This window comes from Podarcis pityusensis, assembly GCF_964106645.2.
Source record: "Podarcis pityusensis genome assembly, chromosome: 4".
NCBI classification, from domain to species: Eukaryota; Metazoa; Chordata; class Lepidosauria; order Squamata; family Lacertidae; genus Podarcis; species Podarcis pityusensis.
Window position 1 is genome coordinate 9,120,306 of NC_138027.1, and position 17,681 is coordinate 9,137,986.

General features: G+C 46.5%; 1 protein-coding gene across 9 annotated transcripts in view; it reads left to right on the forward strand.

Moving 5' to 3' along the window:
• The window catches only part of EMSY (EMSY transcriptional repressor, BRCA2 interacting), a 45,992-nt gene extending 42,010 nt beyond the window's left edge, over window positions 1–3,982 (forward strand). For 8 of the 9 annotated variants that reach the window (XM_081001774.1, XM_081001778.1, XM_081001777.1 and 5 more), the window contains 2 exons: window positions 289–795; window positions 2,193–3,982. In XM_081001774.1, the coding sequence (XP_080857900.1) occupies window positions 289–795; window positions 2,193–2,384 (699 nt within the window). In that variant the 3' untranslated portion in view covers window positions 2,385–3,982. Of the gene's footprint in view, window positions 1–288; window positions 796–2,192 lie in introns of those variants that run through there. The other variant, XR_013985099.1, reaches the window with a different exon arrangement.
• Window positions 3,983–17,681: the final 13,699 nt, after the last annotated feature.

Genomic DNA, 17,681 nt, shown 5'->3' on the forward strand with positions numbered 1-17,681 from the left:
CACCTAGTTTTTGGAGGAGGAAAGCAAGGAAAAAAATATTCTGAATCTCAGAAGCCAGAACGGCAAGAGGGATCACTGCGCAGTGAAAGCAGCAATCCCTCTTGCTGTTCTGGCTTCTGGGTTAGCTGCGCAGCCTGCATTCGCTCCATAAGACGCACACACATTTCCCCTTACTTTTTAGGAGGGAAACAGTGAGTCTTATAGAGCAAAAAATACGGTAGGTTTAAGTAGCGCCATGCGTCCAGCCAACCTGCCTGTAACGTGCATAAACCCCCTTTTAATTTCCAGGTGCACCAGCCCATTATAACCCAAGGATCCTCTGTTACAAAGATAACCTTTGAAGGCCACCAGCCGCCCACCGTCTCCAAGGTGACCAGCATCAGCGCGGTGCCCAAGCTGTCGCCGCCCCTTCCAAACCTCTTTCCCGCCCAGGTGTCCGCAAAGACGGCAGTGGCGGACATTTTGAGAATGTCCATGATGGAAGCTCAGATCGACACCAGCGTGGACCGCGTGGCGGCGGACCCGCCAAACAGCAAGGCCTCCCCCGCCGCCAGCGGGCCGCCCGGCGAAGCGGAATCGGTGCCCGCCTCGGTGCTGAGAGTGGCCACGGTCGGGATGGCAGCATCGGTCCTCCAGCAGCCCAAGCGCCTGGACACTGCCTCGAGCCCCCCTGCCGTCAGGCTGCCCTTGCCAGAGAGAAAGCAGGGCACCCCGGCTGCCGGCAACCACTTCATTCGCATCCAGAACATCGCCCCAAAGAAAGTGGAGGAGATTCCTGCGGAGATCTTGATCCAGGTAAACTCTGGGGAAAGATAAATTTAAGGAACCGCAGAAGGAGGAGGAAGGAAGTCACGTTTTAAAATGTCAGAATGATTGTAAAATCAGTGGAATGTATACAGTGGTACCTCGGGTTACGTACGCTTCAGGTTACAGACGCTTCAGGTTACAGATTCCGCTAACCCAGAAATAGTACCTCGGGTTAAGAACTTTGCTTCAGGATGAGAATAGAAATCGTGTGGCGGCAGCGGGAGGCCCCCTTAGCTAAAGTGGTGCTTCAGGTTAAGAATAGTTTCAGGTTAAGAACGGACCTCCGGAACGAATTAAGTACTTAACCCTAGGTGCCACTGTACAGTGGTTCCTCAGGTTACAAACGCTTCAGGTTACAAACTCTGCTAACCTGGAAGAGTTATCTCGAGTTGAGAATTTTGCCCCAGGAAGAGAACGGAAATTGTGTGCCAGCGGCAGCAAGAGGCCCCATTAGCGAAAGCACGCCTCTAGTTAAGAACAGTTTCAGGTTAAGAACGGACCTCCGGAACGAATTAAGTTCATAACTAGAGGTACCACTGTGTATCTGAGAAGTATATATTTTTTAAAAAATTAAAAAAAGAAAGCTGCCTTTAAGCTCTTTGCCTTGCTCCTCTTTAGTTTTCCTGCGCTTTTAATTTTGTAATTTTTTTTATTAAAGATTTTCTTGTTTTACAGAAGTATATGTAATGTCTCTCGTATTTTTTCCATGTAACATTTTTACAAATCAGTTTCATTTATTGAGACATTAGGAAGAAAAAGGGTGGGGGGGGGAAGATGGGTGGGGGTGGGGTGGCGATGTTTCTATTTTGCTTAATGTATGTAGGGTTTGGTGTCAGCGTTCTCGCAGGTTCTCTGCTGTTCACTTGTGTTTCTTTGGTGGTGAGAGAGGTTGGGGTTGGCCTAGGGTGTGGCTGTTCATTTGTGGTTGGCTGTGGTGGTCTTTGTTTTCATGTGTGAGTGGGGTGGGTGGGTGTTTTGGATCAGGTTAGCCATATTGATTTGTATGCTGTTGGTGGATGATTGTCATTGTCTTGTTGGGCTGTGTATGTGATAAAGGGGAGCCATACTTGGGTGAAGGCGTCTTCTTGTATTTGTCCCCGTGTCAGTTCCAGTTTATTGGTTAATTTTTCTAGTAGGGCTGTTTCCCATACTATTTAGTACCATTGGTCCATTCTTACTCCTGACAGGTCTCTCCAGTGCCTGGTTATGGTGTTTCTGGCTGCTGAAAGTAGGTGGGTTATGAGTTCTTTGTGGTGTAAATGGGCATTGTTGTCTTAGAAGATGTTTAGTAAGGCCAATTCTGGGGTGATGTCTAATACTTGCTTAGTTATTTTACATATTTCTCGTATGGCTGTTAATGCACAGTTTCCCTCCTCCTCTTCCAGACGATCCCTCAGTTTTCCGTGGCCTGCCATTCCACCTCCAACGTGGTCGTGGAGCCCAGCGGCCTCCTTGAGCTCAACAACTTCACCAGCCAGCGCCTCGACGAGGAGGAGACCGCGATGGAGCAGGACCTCGACAGTGGCAACGAGGACGGGACCGAGCCCAGCCCAATGCGGAGCTCCGAACACTCGTAGCGTGCCTGTGATGCCGGCGTGCACTTTAAAAGGATGACGGTCCCTGGAAGGCGAAGCAAAGACTCGGCTGCTGGTGTCGAAGACTCCCTTGTAGTATTCTCCAGAAGCACTTTTTTGGGGGGGTCGCCAAGCATCGGGGTGCTGGCGGAGAACAGCAGTGGTCGCGAAACGATTTCGGAGGTAGATTGTGTTGCCGCGCCGGTTTAGCCGTACAACAGTGGGAATGTATTTTTTTTTCAAGCAAAGAAGACAAACACACGGCGGTTTTTATTTCTTAAAGGTGTCACCGAAGTTTTTGTTTGCTACGACGTTCTGGACCGGCTGCTAAAAACGTTCTTAGTTGAAAACAGCAGCAGCGCTCTCCGTTTGTAGTTGAATGAAACTCCCATCACAAGATGTTTGTGATTTTACTTTATTTTTTTAAAACGTAGCATGCCTAGGTCCTTTGGTGCTGGGAAAGCACTTAAGAAACTTTGTCTGGTGTGTGTTGTGGCTTCCCTGCACTGATGTGCCATTTTATTTTCAAGTAAGCTTAAGAAGATTGTCCGCTTCTAAACACAAAGCAGTATTGTCCAGGAACACTCAGGATCACAGGGAAAACACGCTGCGAGGAGATCCTCTTACTGGATCAGACACCAAGAAATCACATTTCTTCCGGGCATAGATGAAATCGTCCCACATTCAAAGTTATTTTTATTTATTCAAAATAGGAAAACCTGAAGACAGAATTCCAGCTTCACGCTCCTTGGTCCTGTTAAACAGGCCCAGCAACCTCAATACTTTCTTTCTTTCTTTTTTGTAAAGCGAAACGGTTTGATCTTTAAGCTGCAGGGTGGGAGAAATACGTCTCAAAAACAGAACAAAGGGCATTGATAATCCGAGAGAGGAACTGTGTTGTGGGTTGTGACATTCAGACATTTCTTTTGTTCTTATGTGCTTTTTTTTTTCTTTTTTAAAAAGAGGAAATTTAATTATGACTGTTAAGAGACTTTACAAAGAAAGAAAAAAACACCTTAAAATTACTGACCTTCTGTTGTTTCCGAGACGATCCTTTTCCAAGCCTTACCATTTTTGTTTGCACAACGAATAATAACAATTTTTTTAAAGGTGTGTGTGTTGCGTCGACTGAATCAACCGTAGTAAAAAGTAAGAAACGGTCTGTACAACTTAGTAATGAAGACGTTGCTTTTTTTAAAAAAAGAAAAAGAAAAGAAAGAACTGTATATAGGAACTGGTTTTTTAACGTGATTTTTTTTTTGTATAGATCTCATTATAAATAAGCATTTTTGATGTATCCTGTATATACATATCAGTTGAACTGCCCTGGGTTTTTTTTGGTGCTGAAATACTACTTCAAGTAGATATCCTCTGAAGGCTCTAATACAACTTGTGTCAAATATTTTCTAAATGGTGATTTTAGTGTTTTGTAATTAAATGGCCACTTGAGAGAACACTCCGGGAAGTGAAGTATGATAACCGAAAACGCTCTGTTGTCCATTTAAGCATCTTGTATCTGTGTGCGTTGCTTGGCTCTCCCCTCCAGGTGGCACTGTTGACCATTCTTTATTAACATCTCTATAAAAAAGTCAACCACGCTCTCCCCTGTTGCGATAATCCTCCTTATTGCTCTAGGACCGGTGAAGAACACAGAGGGAGAAGGCCGTTGATGTCTACTAGGCATGAGGGCTACATTCTGCATCCACATCCGCTGGAAACCACAGGAGGGGAAAGGGCTCGTGTTCGAATCGTGCTTGCGACTTTCCCCCTAGTCATCTGGTTGGCCGCTGTAAGAACAAGATGCTGGAACAGATGGGCTATTGGCCGGATCCTGCAGGGGTCTTCTCATGTTCTTATGCAGGGTCCAACAAACTTTTTCAGCAGGGGGCCAGTCGACTGTCCCTCAAACCTTGTGGGGAGCCAAACTATATTTTGGGAGGGAAATGAACGAATTCCTATGCCCCACAAACAACCCAGAAGTGCATTTTAAATAAAAGCACACATTCTACTCAGGTAAAAACAGACAGGCCCCACAAATAACCCAGAGATGCATTTTAAATAAAAGGACACATTCTACTCATGTAAAAACATGCTGATTCCCGGACCATCCACGGGCTGGATTGAGAAGGCTATTGGGCCGGATCCGGCCCCCGGGCCTTAGTTTCCCTACCCATGTTGTTCTGAAAGAGAGATTGGTCAGTGCTCCTTGTGAGTCTGGGTGTGCTTCTTTCAATAAGAAACCGCAGCTTCTCCTTCAGATGCTGTTGAGGCTTCCCCTAAAACCCACGGAGGCTCTTAGCACCCACACATGCACATACGCTCGCTGCCCCCTTGGTCATGAGAGCAGCTACCTTTGTTCTCCCCCTGAAAGTACGTAGAGATGAAAGAGGAAGTTTGGAGAGAGTGGCCCTCCTTCCCACTTCCTCTTTCAGCTCTATTCACTTTTTGAGGCTCACATCGGTTCTGCCGGAATCCACTTCTGCGGAGATCCCTCGGAAAATCGAAGCCCATGCATCTACCCAGCATGGTCTCTTGGGGGAGGGTGGCCGATCGGGCAGGGTTTGGGGGACGGACTCTGAAACCCCAAATTGGCCCGTAAGCCTAAAAAGGATGGCAACCCAATGTAAAGAATTGGACAGATTGGGCTGGAGAGGGAGGGATGAGATAAAAGCAAAGTGAAAGCTTTGCGAAATGTACGGGCAGGGAAAGGTTATTGGCGAAAGGAAATAGAGATGTGATGGACCTTTTCAAATAGGAGGCTAGTTCAGTCTATGGACGCAGGTGGCGCTGTAGTCTAAACTACAGAGCCTAGGGCTTGCTAGTCAGAAGATTGGCGGTTCGAATCCCTGCGACGGGGTGAGATCCTATTGCTCGGTCCCTGCTCCTGCCAACCTAGCAGTTTGAAAGCACACCAGTGCTAGTAGATAAATAGGTACCGCTCCGGTGGGAAGGTAAACGGCGTTTCCGTGCGCTGCTCTAGTTCGCCAGAAGTGGCTTAGTCATGCTGGCCACATGACTCGGAAGCTGTACGCCAGCTCCATCGGCCAGTAAAGCGAGATGAGCACCGCAACCCCAGAGTCGTCTGCGACTGGACCTAATGGTCAGGGGTCCCTTTACCTTTAGTTCAGTCTAAAGTGTAGATCAGTTGATTCCACAATGTAGGACCTGGTGTCCTCAAGCAGAAGCCAGGGCCCCACTGTCTTGGTGGAACCCACTGCTGATGCTTGTGTCTCGTCCTGATCCCTTTTCCAAGTCGGTCTCCCAACCCCTTTCTTCCAGTGCCCCACTCCTCAGTATCTGGCCATTACTTCTCAGTGCCCAGCCAATCCCCTGACAGCAGATTTTATGTATTCTGTATTCTGCTAATACATCATCATCATTTTGGCACTGTGTTTGTTGTGGCCACCTCTCCCTAAAATAACACGATCGTGTTGGTGCAGGTACTTTTCTCTGAGACTGAAATTCTTTCATTGTCCTACAGGGTGTGCCAAAGACACTCCAGTTTTCCTACCTCTGTTTAAATCAGTGTCTTCTCTCAACACCACCCACACTGTTCACCGCAGGGCCCCTCGCGATGAGTGGGTTGGGTGGACTTTTGTCTTCTGTCTCTCCCCCGGTTGCAGCCTTTCTCAGGAAACCGGAATCAGCATAGCCAAAAGCAAAACAAAAACCCCTCCACTCTTGCAACTGCTAAACCCGAGTTGTGTAGGCAGGCTTGAAAAGAAGAGGTGTCTTCTTAAGGAAGAACAGCTGCCTTATCTGCTGGCTGCAAAACAGCGTCTATTTTATTTTTAAAAGGCTGGCTCCGAAATCACTTAGCACTTCGCCTTGCATGCAGAGTTATGAGAAGATCATTTGCGCCCTGTGTGGACGCAGTTCCATAAGCTGTACAGTGGTACTTCGGGTTACATACGCTTCAAGTTACATACGCTTCAGGTTACAGACTCCGCTAACTCAGAAATAGTGCTTCAGGTTAAGAACTTTGCTTCAGGATGAGAACAGAAATCGTGCTCTGGCGGCGCGGCGGCAGCAGGATGCCCCATTAGCTAAAGTGGTGCTTCAGGTTAAGAACAGTTTTAGGTTAAGTACAGACCTCCGGAACGAATTAAGTACTTAACCCGAGGTACCACTGTAATTGTTTTCTGCTGCTGAGTGTTCAATAGGTTTGCAGGAGTCTCCAACCTTTCTCGGGCCTGGGAGCTGTGGTATGTTTGGAAATTTAAAACTCGCGGGCACCACAGAATAACCGTTTTGCCGAAGAGGAACCGGTGACTATCACAATCTTCCCCACCTCACAAAGAGGCAGTGGAGTCTGGCCCATAGTGTGGCACAGCCTTGCCAAATTAAGTCTCTCTTAGCTAGTGCATATTTGCCCTGCCTTCTTACTTTCAACCAATCTAGGGGGTAGTGCTGACTGTCCACACTTCACATCCTCCGACACGACGTGGCCCAAATCTGGGAAGCCATCTTCCGGGTCTGAAATGCCATGTGAGTCACGTGACCTGTTCAAGATCATGGACCCGGAAATAATCACGCTTTTTTCAGGACAAGATGTTGCTCCAAAATCGCGCTAGAGCAAGGCACCCAAGAATGGTTGTTGTTCTCTCGCAGGGAAAAATGGGATGTCCCAACTTTTCCGGGCAGTTGACAGGGATGCGCTTATGTTTATCTAAAGCCTGGAAAGCACGGGTCTGGGTGGTTTTTTGCTTTTACCATGTTTCTAGGCAGTTCGCTCTCTGTACCCAGGAAAACCCGCTCTCTAGTGATAAAAAGCAGAGACACCACCTTGTCAACAAAGGTCCGTATAGTTAAAGCTAGGGTTTTCCCAGTAGTGATGTATGGAAGTGAGAGCTGGACCATAAAGAAGGCTGATCACCGAAGAACGGATGCTTTTGAATTCTGGTGCTGGAGGAGACTCTTGAGAGTCCCGTGGACTGCAAGAAGATCAAACCTCTCCATTCTGAAGGAAATCAGCCCTGAGTGCTCACTGGAAGGACAGGTCCTGAAGCTGAGGCTCCAATACTTTGGCCACCTCATGAGAAGAGAAGACTCCCTGGAAAAGACCCTGATGTTGGGAAAGATGGAGGGCACAAGGAGAAGGGGACGACAGAGCACGAGATGGTTGGACAGTGTTCTCGAAGCTACCAGCGTGAGTTTGACCAAACTGGGAGGCAGTGGAAGACAGGAGTGCCTGGCGTGCCCTGGTCCAGGAGGTCACGAAGAGTCGGACATGACTAAACGACTAAACAACAACAACAGTGATAAATCTGAGCAAATGTCAACCTGGAGGAAAAAACCCATTGACGTTTGCTCCGATTCAGCAATAAAGATCAGTTTTCTTTGGAGGGAAACAGCGGGGCAAGGGCAAATCTGGGTGAGCTCTCAGCGTTGCCCTTGCAGAACTCTGCAGGGGGGCAAAGCTCAATTTAGTTTTCTCTGCCTGCCATTGGCTCTGGCTGCATGCACCTAGCGTGGTTGAACCGTTCGGGGAATTGTAGCTCTTTGAGGAGAATAGGAGCCTTCCTAACAACTCTCAGCGTCCTTAATGAACTACAGCTCCCATAATTCCAAGGGAGAAGGGGAGCCATGGCTGTTTAAAGTAGCTTTAAAAGGGTGATGTGAACGTGGCCATAAAAACATAGGAAGCCGAGGCAGACCATTGATCCAGCTACCTTAGTATTGGCTACACCGATTGGCAACAACTGTCCAGGATTTTAAGCATTCCCAAGGGGCGCTGGAGGATTGAACCTTCTGCATGCAAATTGTTTATCCCTGATCTATAGCCCTTCTCCACATTGTGGCTGTGGTTTGGAGCAAATGCATTTTGTCATTTGCGTTTTGCAATTCTGTGCACATGAACTTAGATGCTCATGTTTAAATAGCCATCCTATTCTGTATCATTTCATAGTTGCTTCGGTTCCTGAAACCTTTGTCTTGTGTTACTTATATTTGCAGAGCCCCATCTCTGTTGGTTTGTTTTGCCCTAGAACAACCCCACCAGATTCCTGCAAAGAAATCAGACCGGCGGTGCTTTTCCACTACGGTGGTTAAAAAGTGAGGAAGGAAAAGCTTTGCATTAGATTTCTGGCTGTCTGGCCACTGTTACAGGGCCAGCAGGAAAGGTGGCAAACCCTTAACTGCGGGGAATTTCTGCCACATGGAACCGTCGGTCCCTTTGGGGGGAAATCCAACATTCCCCCGCCACTGAGAGCTTTCAGTCGCGTGGTTCCTAATTAGAGAAATTGCATCCCCTCCGCAGCATCTAATCATAGCTGCCAACGTTTCCCTTTTTCAAAGGGAAAGTCCCTTATTCTGAATAGGATTCCTCGTGAGAAAAGGGAAAAGTTGACAGCTATGCATCTAATTATAGCAGCCGCTGCAATTTCCTCCCTGGGCCTTATCACGTCACATTTTAGAGGTCCATATCTGGCTGACAGCATGGGCCGCTTCCACTTTCTCCAGGCCTTCCTTGAACACCTCGCCTCCACTGAAGTAGCCCCATAAGCTCGCCTGGCTTTCATTTCTGCTCTTCCTCTCAGCCTCTTGACTGTGCAGCGGGGCTGTCACAGGTTTGACACCCCCGGGGTGGGGAATTCTGTTTGCTTAACATTTAGAAGCGAGCCTGCCTCGATCACATTTCCCCAAATGATCCAGAACTTTAAATCTCCCTCCTCCTCTTCCTATTTTTTCACATTTCAAAAAGTAAAAGACAGGACATCCCCAAAGTTGTTGAACTTTTTTTTTAGGAAGCCCCCGAAATTGTTGAACTTTTTAAAGGAACCCCCAAAATAGTTGAGTTTTTTTTTAAGGAAAACATGAGAGCTGTTGAGCTGGGTTTTTTTTACAAAAACGCCAGGGGGAAAAAATAGATCCAGGACAGAGCGCCACCTTTTGGAAACCCCCCAGACATCAATTCCGCCTTTGAAATCCTGGAAATGTATGGCGAACCTAGTTTATTTATACCCTGGCCTTCTCCCCAGAATCCGGACTCGAGGAGGCTTGCAAAAATTGAAGCAAACTTGGGTAGAACACAGAGTACAGACATCCTTCAAATTTTGCAGTACGGTTCTGCAACCCGGTGATGTGTACAAACCGGCATATTCTAGGGTGAGGTGTGCTTTTTAAAAGGCATACTGTCATACGTTGGTGAAAGTAACGTGGAAATACATTACGAAAAAATGGTTTGCAAAAACGTATATGTTAGGAGAAATTCACACTTAAACTCTGATGGACTTCTGCGAGGGCTTTGAAATAAATTTTAAGGAAACACACAAAATGACGTGGAAATGTGGAGACCTGAACTTTGTGGTTGCAAAAATGTAGAACCTGAGAAACCGAAGTTGAGAGGTTCACCCACCCTGATTCTCATGTTAGACCCATGACATCCAGACTTGCACCTTCCGTGCTGCAGTTTGAGTTCACCCCTAGAAACACACTCCATTGTCTCTCAAGACAGACAGGTGCCAACAACATACAACCCATCCTCATGTTTGCAGCTTTGATCCATTTACACCTGGAAAACTCCTTCCTCCCCTCCCCATGCCTTTTGAATATATATTGAAGTTGATTGTAACACTTAGGGGAGAGTCTGTCATCAAAACAGCACTTCGTTTCTTGTTTGCGAAAATTGCACATCTGGGAGAATTTTGCATCAGCTGTTCTGTTTGGGAAAAGTGATGTTTAAGTCATGCTTCTTCTTTTCTTAAAGAGCCTTAAAATAACCATCTGGGAAAATGGAATCTCAGAAGCTTTTTGATCTACTTAATGGGGGTGCTCTTGGAGAAACCTTAGCAAGTACATGTCCAAGCTTAGCTAAAAATCGCATCTTTTTTTTGCAAAGACTGCGGGTCTTGCAGCGCACAGAGATTAGAAGTGGAGCAGGGGGGATGCTTCACCCTGGTTAACAAACAGGAGGATCACATGCCTGGAACAAATGGTTTGCATTTATATGGAGTCTAAACAATCTCTTTGGCTTGGTCGTTTTTATGGGCTTTGCAGCTCGAAGGCTTGGATGGGATTTCAAAAGCGAAGACAACCCAATTAACCTCATGACAACAACAAACTAAAGGAAGGAGTGTGGTTATCAACAAGATTATTCTACACTTTTATGTGTCTGCACCCTCACTTTAGCCCAGAGGCAGACATCTGCTTTGCATGCAGAGGGTCTTGAGTTCCAGTCCTGCCTTCTCTGCTTAGCACTGGGAAAGGCCCCGGACAGCTGCTGTCGTTCGGTGTACTGTAGACCAGGGGCAGGCAGATCCCAGGCTTGCAGAATGCACTGTGGCTGCATTCCCACGACAGTTTATTCCATTTCCCTGACATTTCCCTAATGGTTAATTCCCATATTTTGTTTGAGCTCATTTTCGTGTCAATTGGTTCCAGAAATAATCCGTTTGCAAACAATCCGTTTTCTTGCAGCAGTAAAATTTGGGGCACTGTCCCAGCACATAGTGGGACGTGGGTGGCGCTGTGGGTTAAACCACAGAGCATAGGACTTGCCGATCAGAAGGTCAGTGGTTCGAATCCCCGCGACTGGGTGAGCTCCCGTTGCTCGGTCCCTGCTCCTGCCAACCTAGCAGTTCGAAAGCACCTCAAAGTGCAAGTAGATAAATAGGTACAGCTCCGGCGGGAAGGTAAACGGCGTTTCCGTGCACTGCTCTGGCTCGCCAGAAGTGGCTTAGTCATCCTGGCCACATGACCAGGAAGCTGTATGCCAGCTCCCTCAGCCAATAAAGCAAGATGAGCGCCGCAACCCCAGAGTCAGCCACGACTGGACCTAATGGTCAGGGGTCCCTTTACCTTTTTACCAGCACATAGTACTTTCTTGCCATTTTCACAGGCTGTAGCTCAGTGGCAGAGCTCCTGCTTTTGCAGAAGGTTGCGGATTCAATTCCTGCATCTCCAGTTAGGCCTGGCAATGCCCCCTGCCTGAAACCATGGAAAGCTGTGTGGTGTAGTGGTTAAGAGCGGTAGTCTCGTAATCTGGTGAACCGGGTTCGCGTCTCCGCTCCTCCACATGCAGCTGCTGGGTGACCTTGGGCCAGTCACACTTCTCTGAAGTCTCTCAGCCCCACTCACCTCACAGAGTGTTTGTTGTGGGGGAGGAAGGGAAAGGAGAATGTGAGCCGCTTTGAGACTCCTTCAGGTAGTGATAAAGCGGGATATCAAATCCAAACTCTTCTAGACAGTACTGAGCTTAAAGGACCAGTTGTCTGACCAATTAGACACCTTCCTAGGTTCCGGTAAATACATTGTTTTCAGTATCAAGCACTGTTCTTTTTACAGCAAACCATGGTTTCTTGTGACACCTGAAAACAGCCTTGCTTATCTAGAACTTCCTGCCATGCTTCTCATTTGGGTTGAAGCTAAGGATCAGGTGAATCTGTCGATTTTGGTTCCTCTCTGTTTTGCATTTTCCCATTTTCACGTTTATTTCTCTGGATTGAGAATGTCTCCTGTTACATACATTTTTGTGTGCAAGTTTCCCTAACACGATTAATTTTTGCTGGTATAGGTGTGTTTTAATGCATGCCTTTCCCTAGCCTGTGCATATCAGAACACGTTACTAGCTGTGCAAAATTCAGAGGAGTGCAATTTTCAAGGGGTTTCAGTTTGTGTCTCGTTCTGGGAAGGGCAAATGAAGCAGGTTCTCTGTTCAATGGAGACTGAACTGCATTTCTCCCCCGTCCCCTCCTTGAAGGATTATGTCCAAAATAGGTTGCAGAAATAGCTCCAGCAGCCTCTCCACAGCCAATAAATAAACTGTGCTTCTTGTCTTCAAAGCAGACGACAAGCATTGCGATGAGAAGCCGAATTCCTGTTTTGATGTCCAATTTCCCAGGCTGACTGTGTTTATTTTGAGAGACGTTTGCTGTTCTCAGATCTTGCAATTCCAAAAGGGATGTGTGTGTTTACTTTTCTCTCTTAACGCACATGCAAGCCTATTGGGCTTCCATGCCTGGGATGTTAATTTCATTTTTTGTTCTAATGATTCATTTCATGGGCTTCATGCATGAAGGAAGACTCCAAAAAGACAACTCCTGGTTCTTGGATTGCCCTCTCCATTTTAACTAACTGTTGCTGTGTTCACATTCCTATTTACTGTGCAGTCACTGGGTTTCCAGTGCTGGTTTTAAATCTTTGCTCACATGACGTTCTCAAAGATGCATATAGAATCATAGAGTTGGAAGGGACCTCAAGGGTCATCTAGTCCAACCCCCTGCAATGCTAGAATCTAAGGAAAGCATCCATGACAGATGGCCATTCCAACCTCTGCTTGGAAACCTCCAAGGAAGGAGAGTCCACCACCTCTTGTGGGAATCTGTTCCACTGCCGAACAGCTCTTACTGTCAGAAAGTTCTTCCAAATGTTTAGTCGGAATCTTCTTTCTTGCAACTTGAAGCCATTTGTTCGAATCCTGCCTTCCAGAGCAGGAGAAAACAAGCATCCTCCCTCCTCCATGTGACAGCTCTTAAGATATTTGAAGATGGCTATCATATCTCCGACAAACCTAGACAGCATCTTAAAAAGCAGAGACATCACCTTGCCGACAAAGGTCCGTATAGTTAAAGCTATGGTTTTCCCAGTAGTAATGTATGGAAGTGAGAACTGGACCATAAAGAAGACTGATCGCCGAAGAATGGATGCTTTTGAATTCTGGTGCTGGAGGAGACTCTTGAGAGTCCCATGGACTGCAAGAAGATCAAACCAATCCATTCTGAAGGAAATCAGCCCTGAGTGCTCACTGGAAGGACAGATCCTGAAGCTGAGGCTCCAAGACTTTGGTCACCTCATGAGAAGAGAAGACTCCCTGGAAAAGACCCTGATGTTGGGAAAGATGGAGGGCACAAGGAGAAGGGACGGCAGAGGACGAGATGGTGGGACAGTGTTCTTGAAGCTACCAGCATGAGTTTGACCAAACTGCGGGAGGCAGTGGAAGACAGGAGTGCCTGGCATGCTCTGGTCCATGGGGTCACAAAGAATCGGACACGACTAAACGACTAAACAACAACAAGAATCATATCTCCTCTCAGTCTCCTCTTTTCCAGGCTAAACATACCCGGCTCCTTCAACCGTTCCTCATAAGGCTTGGTTTCCAGACCCTTGATCATCTTGATTGCTCTCCTCTGCACCTGTTCCAGCTTGCCAACATCCGTCTTAAATTGTGGTGTCCAGAATTGGACACAGTATTCCAGGTGTGGTCTGATCAAGGCAGAATAGAGTAGGACTATTACTTCCCTTGATCAGGACACCAGACTTCCGTTGATGCAGCCTATAATAGCATTAGCCTTTTTTGCTGCTGCATCATACTGTTTTGATGTTAAGCTTGTGGTCCACCAAGACCCCTAGATCCTTTTCACATGTACTGCTAGCAAGCAAGGTGTCCCCCATCCTATATTTGTGCATCTGGTTCTTCCTGCCTAAGTGCAGAACCTAACATTAAAAAAGTTGGAGTTCTTGTTATTAAATATACCAAGAAAAAAGCACACCAAGAACTCAGGCCAATAAAAGTTTCAATAGTGGGAGTGGTCCCTACTCACAAGTCAATAGTCAATGGTATATAATACTGTTTTATAATTTATGATTGTTGTATAATTTATGATAATTTAGAATCTAAATGTATTTTCATGTAATATTTGATACTTCCAACTGATGAAGGTGAATAGATCAAAACAGGGCCCTATCCTGGCTTCTAATCCATAATTGACTTCTGACTTCTCTTTGATTGAAACTGAGTCTCCATCTGCAAGCTGATAAATTATAAGGATCAACATTATTGTCAAGTGAAAAAGAGAAAATCAAATTATTGTGTTATACATATCTTTATGTGTTTGAGTTTGTAATCTCTACTCGAGTTTGTAATTCTTGTCAGAATACATACTTTTGAATGGATTAGTTTTTGTTACTATTGACTATTGACTTGTGAGTAGGGACCACTCCCACTATTGAAACTTACATTGGCCTGAGTTCTTGGTTCTTGGTGTGCTTTTTTCTAAGTGCAGAACCTTACATTTGTCCCTATTGAACTTCATTTTGTTAGCTTGCGCCCAGTTCTCCAATCTGTTCAGGTCATTCTGAATTCTGATTCTGTCTTCTGCGACATTAGCTACCTCTCCCTGTTTGGTGTCACCTGCAAATTTGATGAGCACCCCCTCAATTCCTTCATCCAAGTCATTTATAAAGACACTGAACAACAACAGGCCTAGGTCAGAACCCTGTGGCACCCCACTTGTCACTTTTTCCCAGGATAACGAGGAACCATTAATGAGTACTCTTTGGGTTCAGTCACTCAACCAGCTACAAATCCACCTAAATTATCGGTGTGTAAATATTTTTAATAGATTGATTTCAGAGGAACCCATGACGTTTGCATTGTCACGTGAAGTTGGTGCTTGGATTCGCTTTTGGCTGTTGCAAAACGTGGACACAAACCCCCCCCCCAAAGACCATCCAAGTGATTTCTTGATCCTGATAGATGACAGAAAAGCAGACTTTCCTGCTCTTGCTGAAAAGTGAATTGTGGGTAAGCTAAATAGAGGCAGATGGCTGGATTTGATGCACGGAGGCTGCGCTTAGCTCTTGCGCCTGATGCACGTTGCAAATGTCACAGCCGGACTGTGCAAATAGGTGTGTGGGTGTATATATGTATTTTTTTTTCTTTAATGGGGTCACCCCACAGCATCGCTGTAATGTTTAAAGGCCCATCTCCACCAGTGTTTGGTTGAAGAGGATGGAGCGACTCCCCAAAGGTTGCAGCATTCAGGACGTTTTCGTGGCATGATACAAGTTTATAAAATTTTTCATGGCATGGAGGAAGTGGAGAGATAAAAGTCTGTCTCCCCCATAGCACTCATCTCCTCCATGCATTTGTCTCGTATCCTTCCAAAACCATCTAGTTTGGTGGCCGGTGCTGCCTCCTGTGGCGGTGAGTTCCGTAGATTAACACCACGCTGTGTGAAGGATGACTTTCCTTTATCTGACCTGAACATACCTGTCAACTTACAGATTTGAAAATAACGGACCGGCAGTCTCCAAAATAAGGGATCAGCAGCCAAAATAAGGGATTTTGCAGACACAGGTGTGTTCAACTTCTGAGCCCCTCCGAGCCAAAGGCAGAAAGCCCAGCCAGCAGCCAAACGAAGCCTCAAGCGGTGGTTCCCACAGCGCAGCAACCGGGCAAAGGGGATGCAGCAAGGAAAACCACCGTCACCTCTCCGCTGGGAAGCGCTGAGCAAAGGCGAGTCCCCAGGCAACGTGGCCGATTTGATCGGCACAAGGCATGCAAGCTCCACCCCCCAGTCGTTCTTAGACTCCTTATTGGGTGAGCAACGCAGCCAAGCAACACAGTTGGAGCCTCCCTCCTCCCTGGCCGGCAGGGAGGGAGAGGAGCTGCTTCCTTTGAAACCCGGGAAATTTAAGGGACATCATCAATAAGGGACAGCAGTGGAACACAGCGCTGGGATAAGGGACTTTCCCGCCAAATAAGGGACACTTGACAGTGATGGACCTGAATCTTGCAATGTTCCGCTTTGTGAGAGGTCAACGAGTTCTAGCATCGAGAGAGGAGGAGGAATTTTATGAGCTTGTATCATGTAGCCTCTTAGTCGCTTTTTGGCTGGAGTGACTGCGCTTTCTCTGAGCCCTCCGCAGCCTTTCCCTGTCCCTGCTATCTCGCTGAGTCATCTGCTGACTCACGCGTCCTGCTCCCGAGTACCATCTTTTTCCATTACTAGAACCAGATGTGCCCCCACAGGATGTGAGCTGCGCCTCTCTCTCTATTGCTCGCCGACGAGTTTTGCCAATGGAGAAGTGCCTCTCGCCCGACCCTGAAGGGTCTGCCTTTTCTGGAAAGCGAAAGGATTTGTGCAGAACGACGGTTTGTTTTAACAACGTGTCCCTTTCCGATGAGGTGGGGATGCTGTCTGAAATCCCCCCCCCTTTTCCAAATCCTTTATTGTTTTATTCACATAATATACATTCTTTACGGGACGCGGGTGGCGCTGTGGGTTAAACCACAGAGCCTAGGACTTGCTGATCAGATGGTCAGTGGTTCGAATCCCGGCAACGGGGTGAGCTCCCGTTGGAAGCAGTTAGAAGGGCACCAAGCTAATTCAAGCGAGAGCATGTTGCACAGTGTGGGGGCTGGAGAGGCTGTAGCTGGGCATGTGGCATTTTGATGCCACCTACGCAGACTCCGGGGATGCGGGTGCCGCTGTGGGTTAAACCACAGAGCCTAGGACTTGCCAATCAGAAGGTTAGCGGTTCGAATCCCCACGATGGGGTGAGCTCCCGTTGCTCAGTCCCAGCTCCTGCCAACCTAGCAGTTCGAAAACACGTCAAAGTGCAAGTAGATAAATAGGTACCACACCGGTGGGAAGGTAAACGCCGTTTCTGTGCGCTGCTCTGGTTCGCCAGAAACGGCTTAGTCATGCTGGCCACGTGACCCGGAAGCTGTACGCCGGCTCCCTCGGCCAATAAAGCAAGATGAGCGCCGCAACCCCAGAGTCGGCCACGACTGGACCTAATGGTCAGGGGTCCCTTTACCTTTATACATTCTTTACAACAAACAACTCCAAAATAAACAGACAACTCCAAAATAAAATCGTATGTAACAAAACCTTAAGTCTCATGTTTTCGTTTACACTGATCTCCTCTCCGATACCTTTACTTGATATTTCTTGCTGTTTTTTCTGCTTTCCTTATAGAATCTTTATAAAAATTTAAATCTCTTAAATCCTACACCATTCTTTAACAATTTCAATTAATCGCTTCACCTCTCTCCCGCACAACCCAATACTTCCCTCCACCTGTGTGTGATCTTCTTTACCTGCCATTATTTTTGTTATTTTTGCGTTATTCACTTTATTTGTTATTCCATCCTTATATATTATTATCCTATCTCCTTGCTCCTTTTAAACTTTTGCATATTAATTTTTAAGCTCCAGCACCGACTTTTTTCATGTATTCTTTAACCCATTCTTACTCTGTATTAATTTTTTGATTAGAGTAGCCTCTGATTGATGCTGTTAATTTTGCCATCTCCGCGAATTCAAGAAATTTGGTTCTCCGTTCTAATAATCCTGGTATTTTATCAGTTTTCCCATTTTTTTGCCACTACGATTCTGGCTGCTGCGGTTGCGTAAAGGAATACATTCCTTTCTTCCCTTAGGGTTTAGTATCGAGTATTGCTGGGTTTAGTATCGAGTGACATCCCTAAGGATGCCATCTGAGATCTTATCTCTCATTTCCTACAAACTCGCTCGCCCCTCTTGGGAAAACATTGCAAGAGTCTCATCTCTT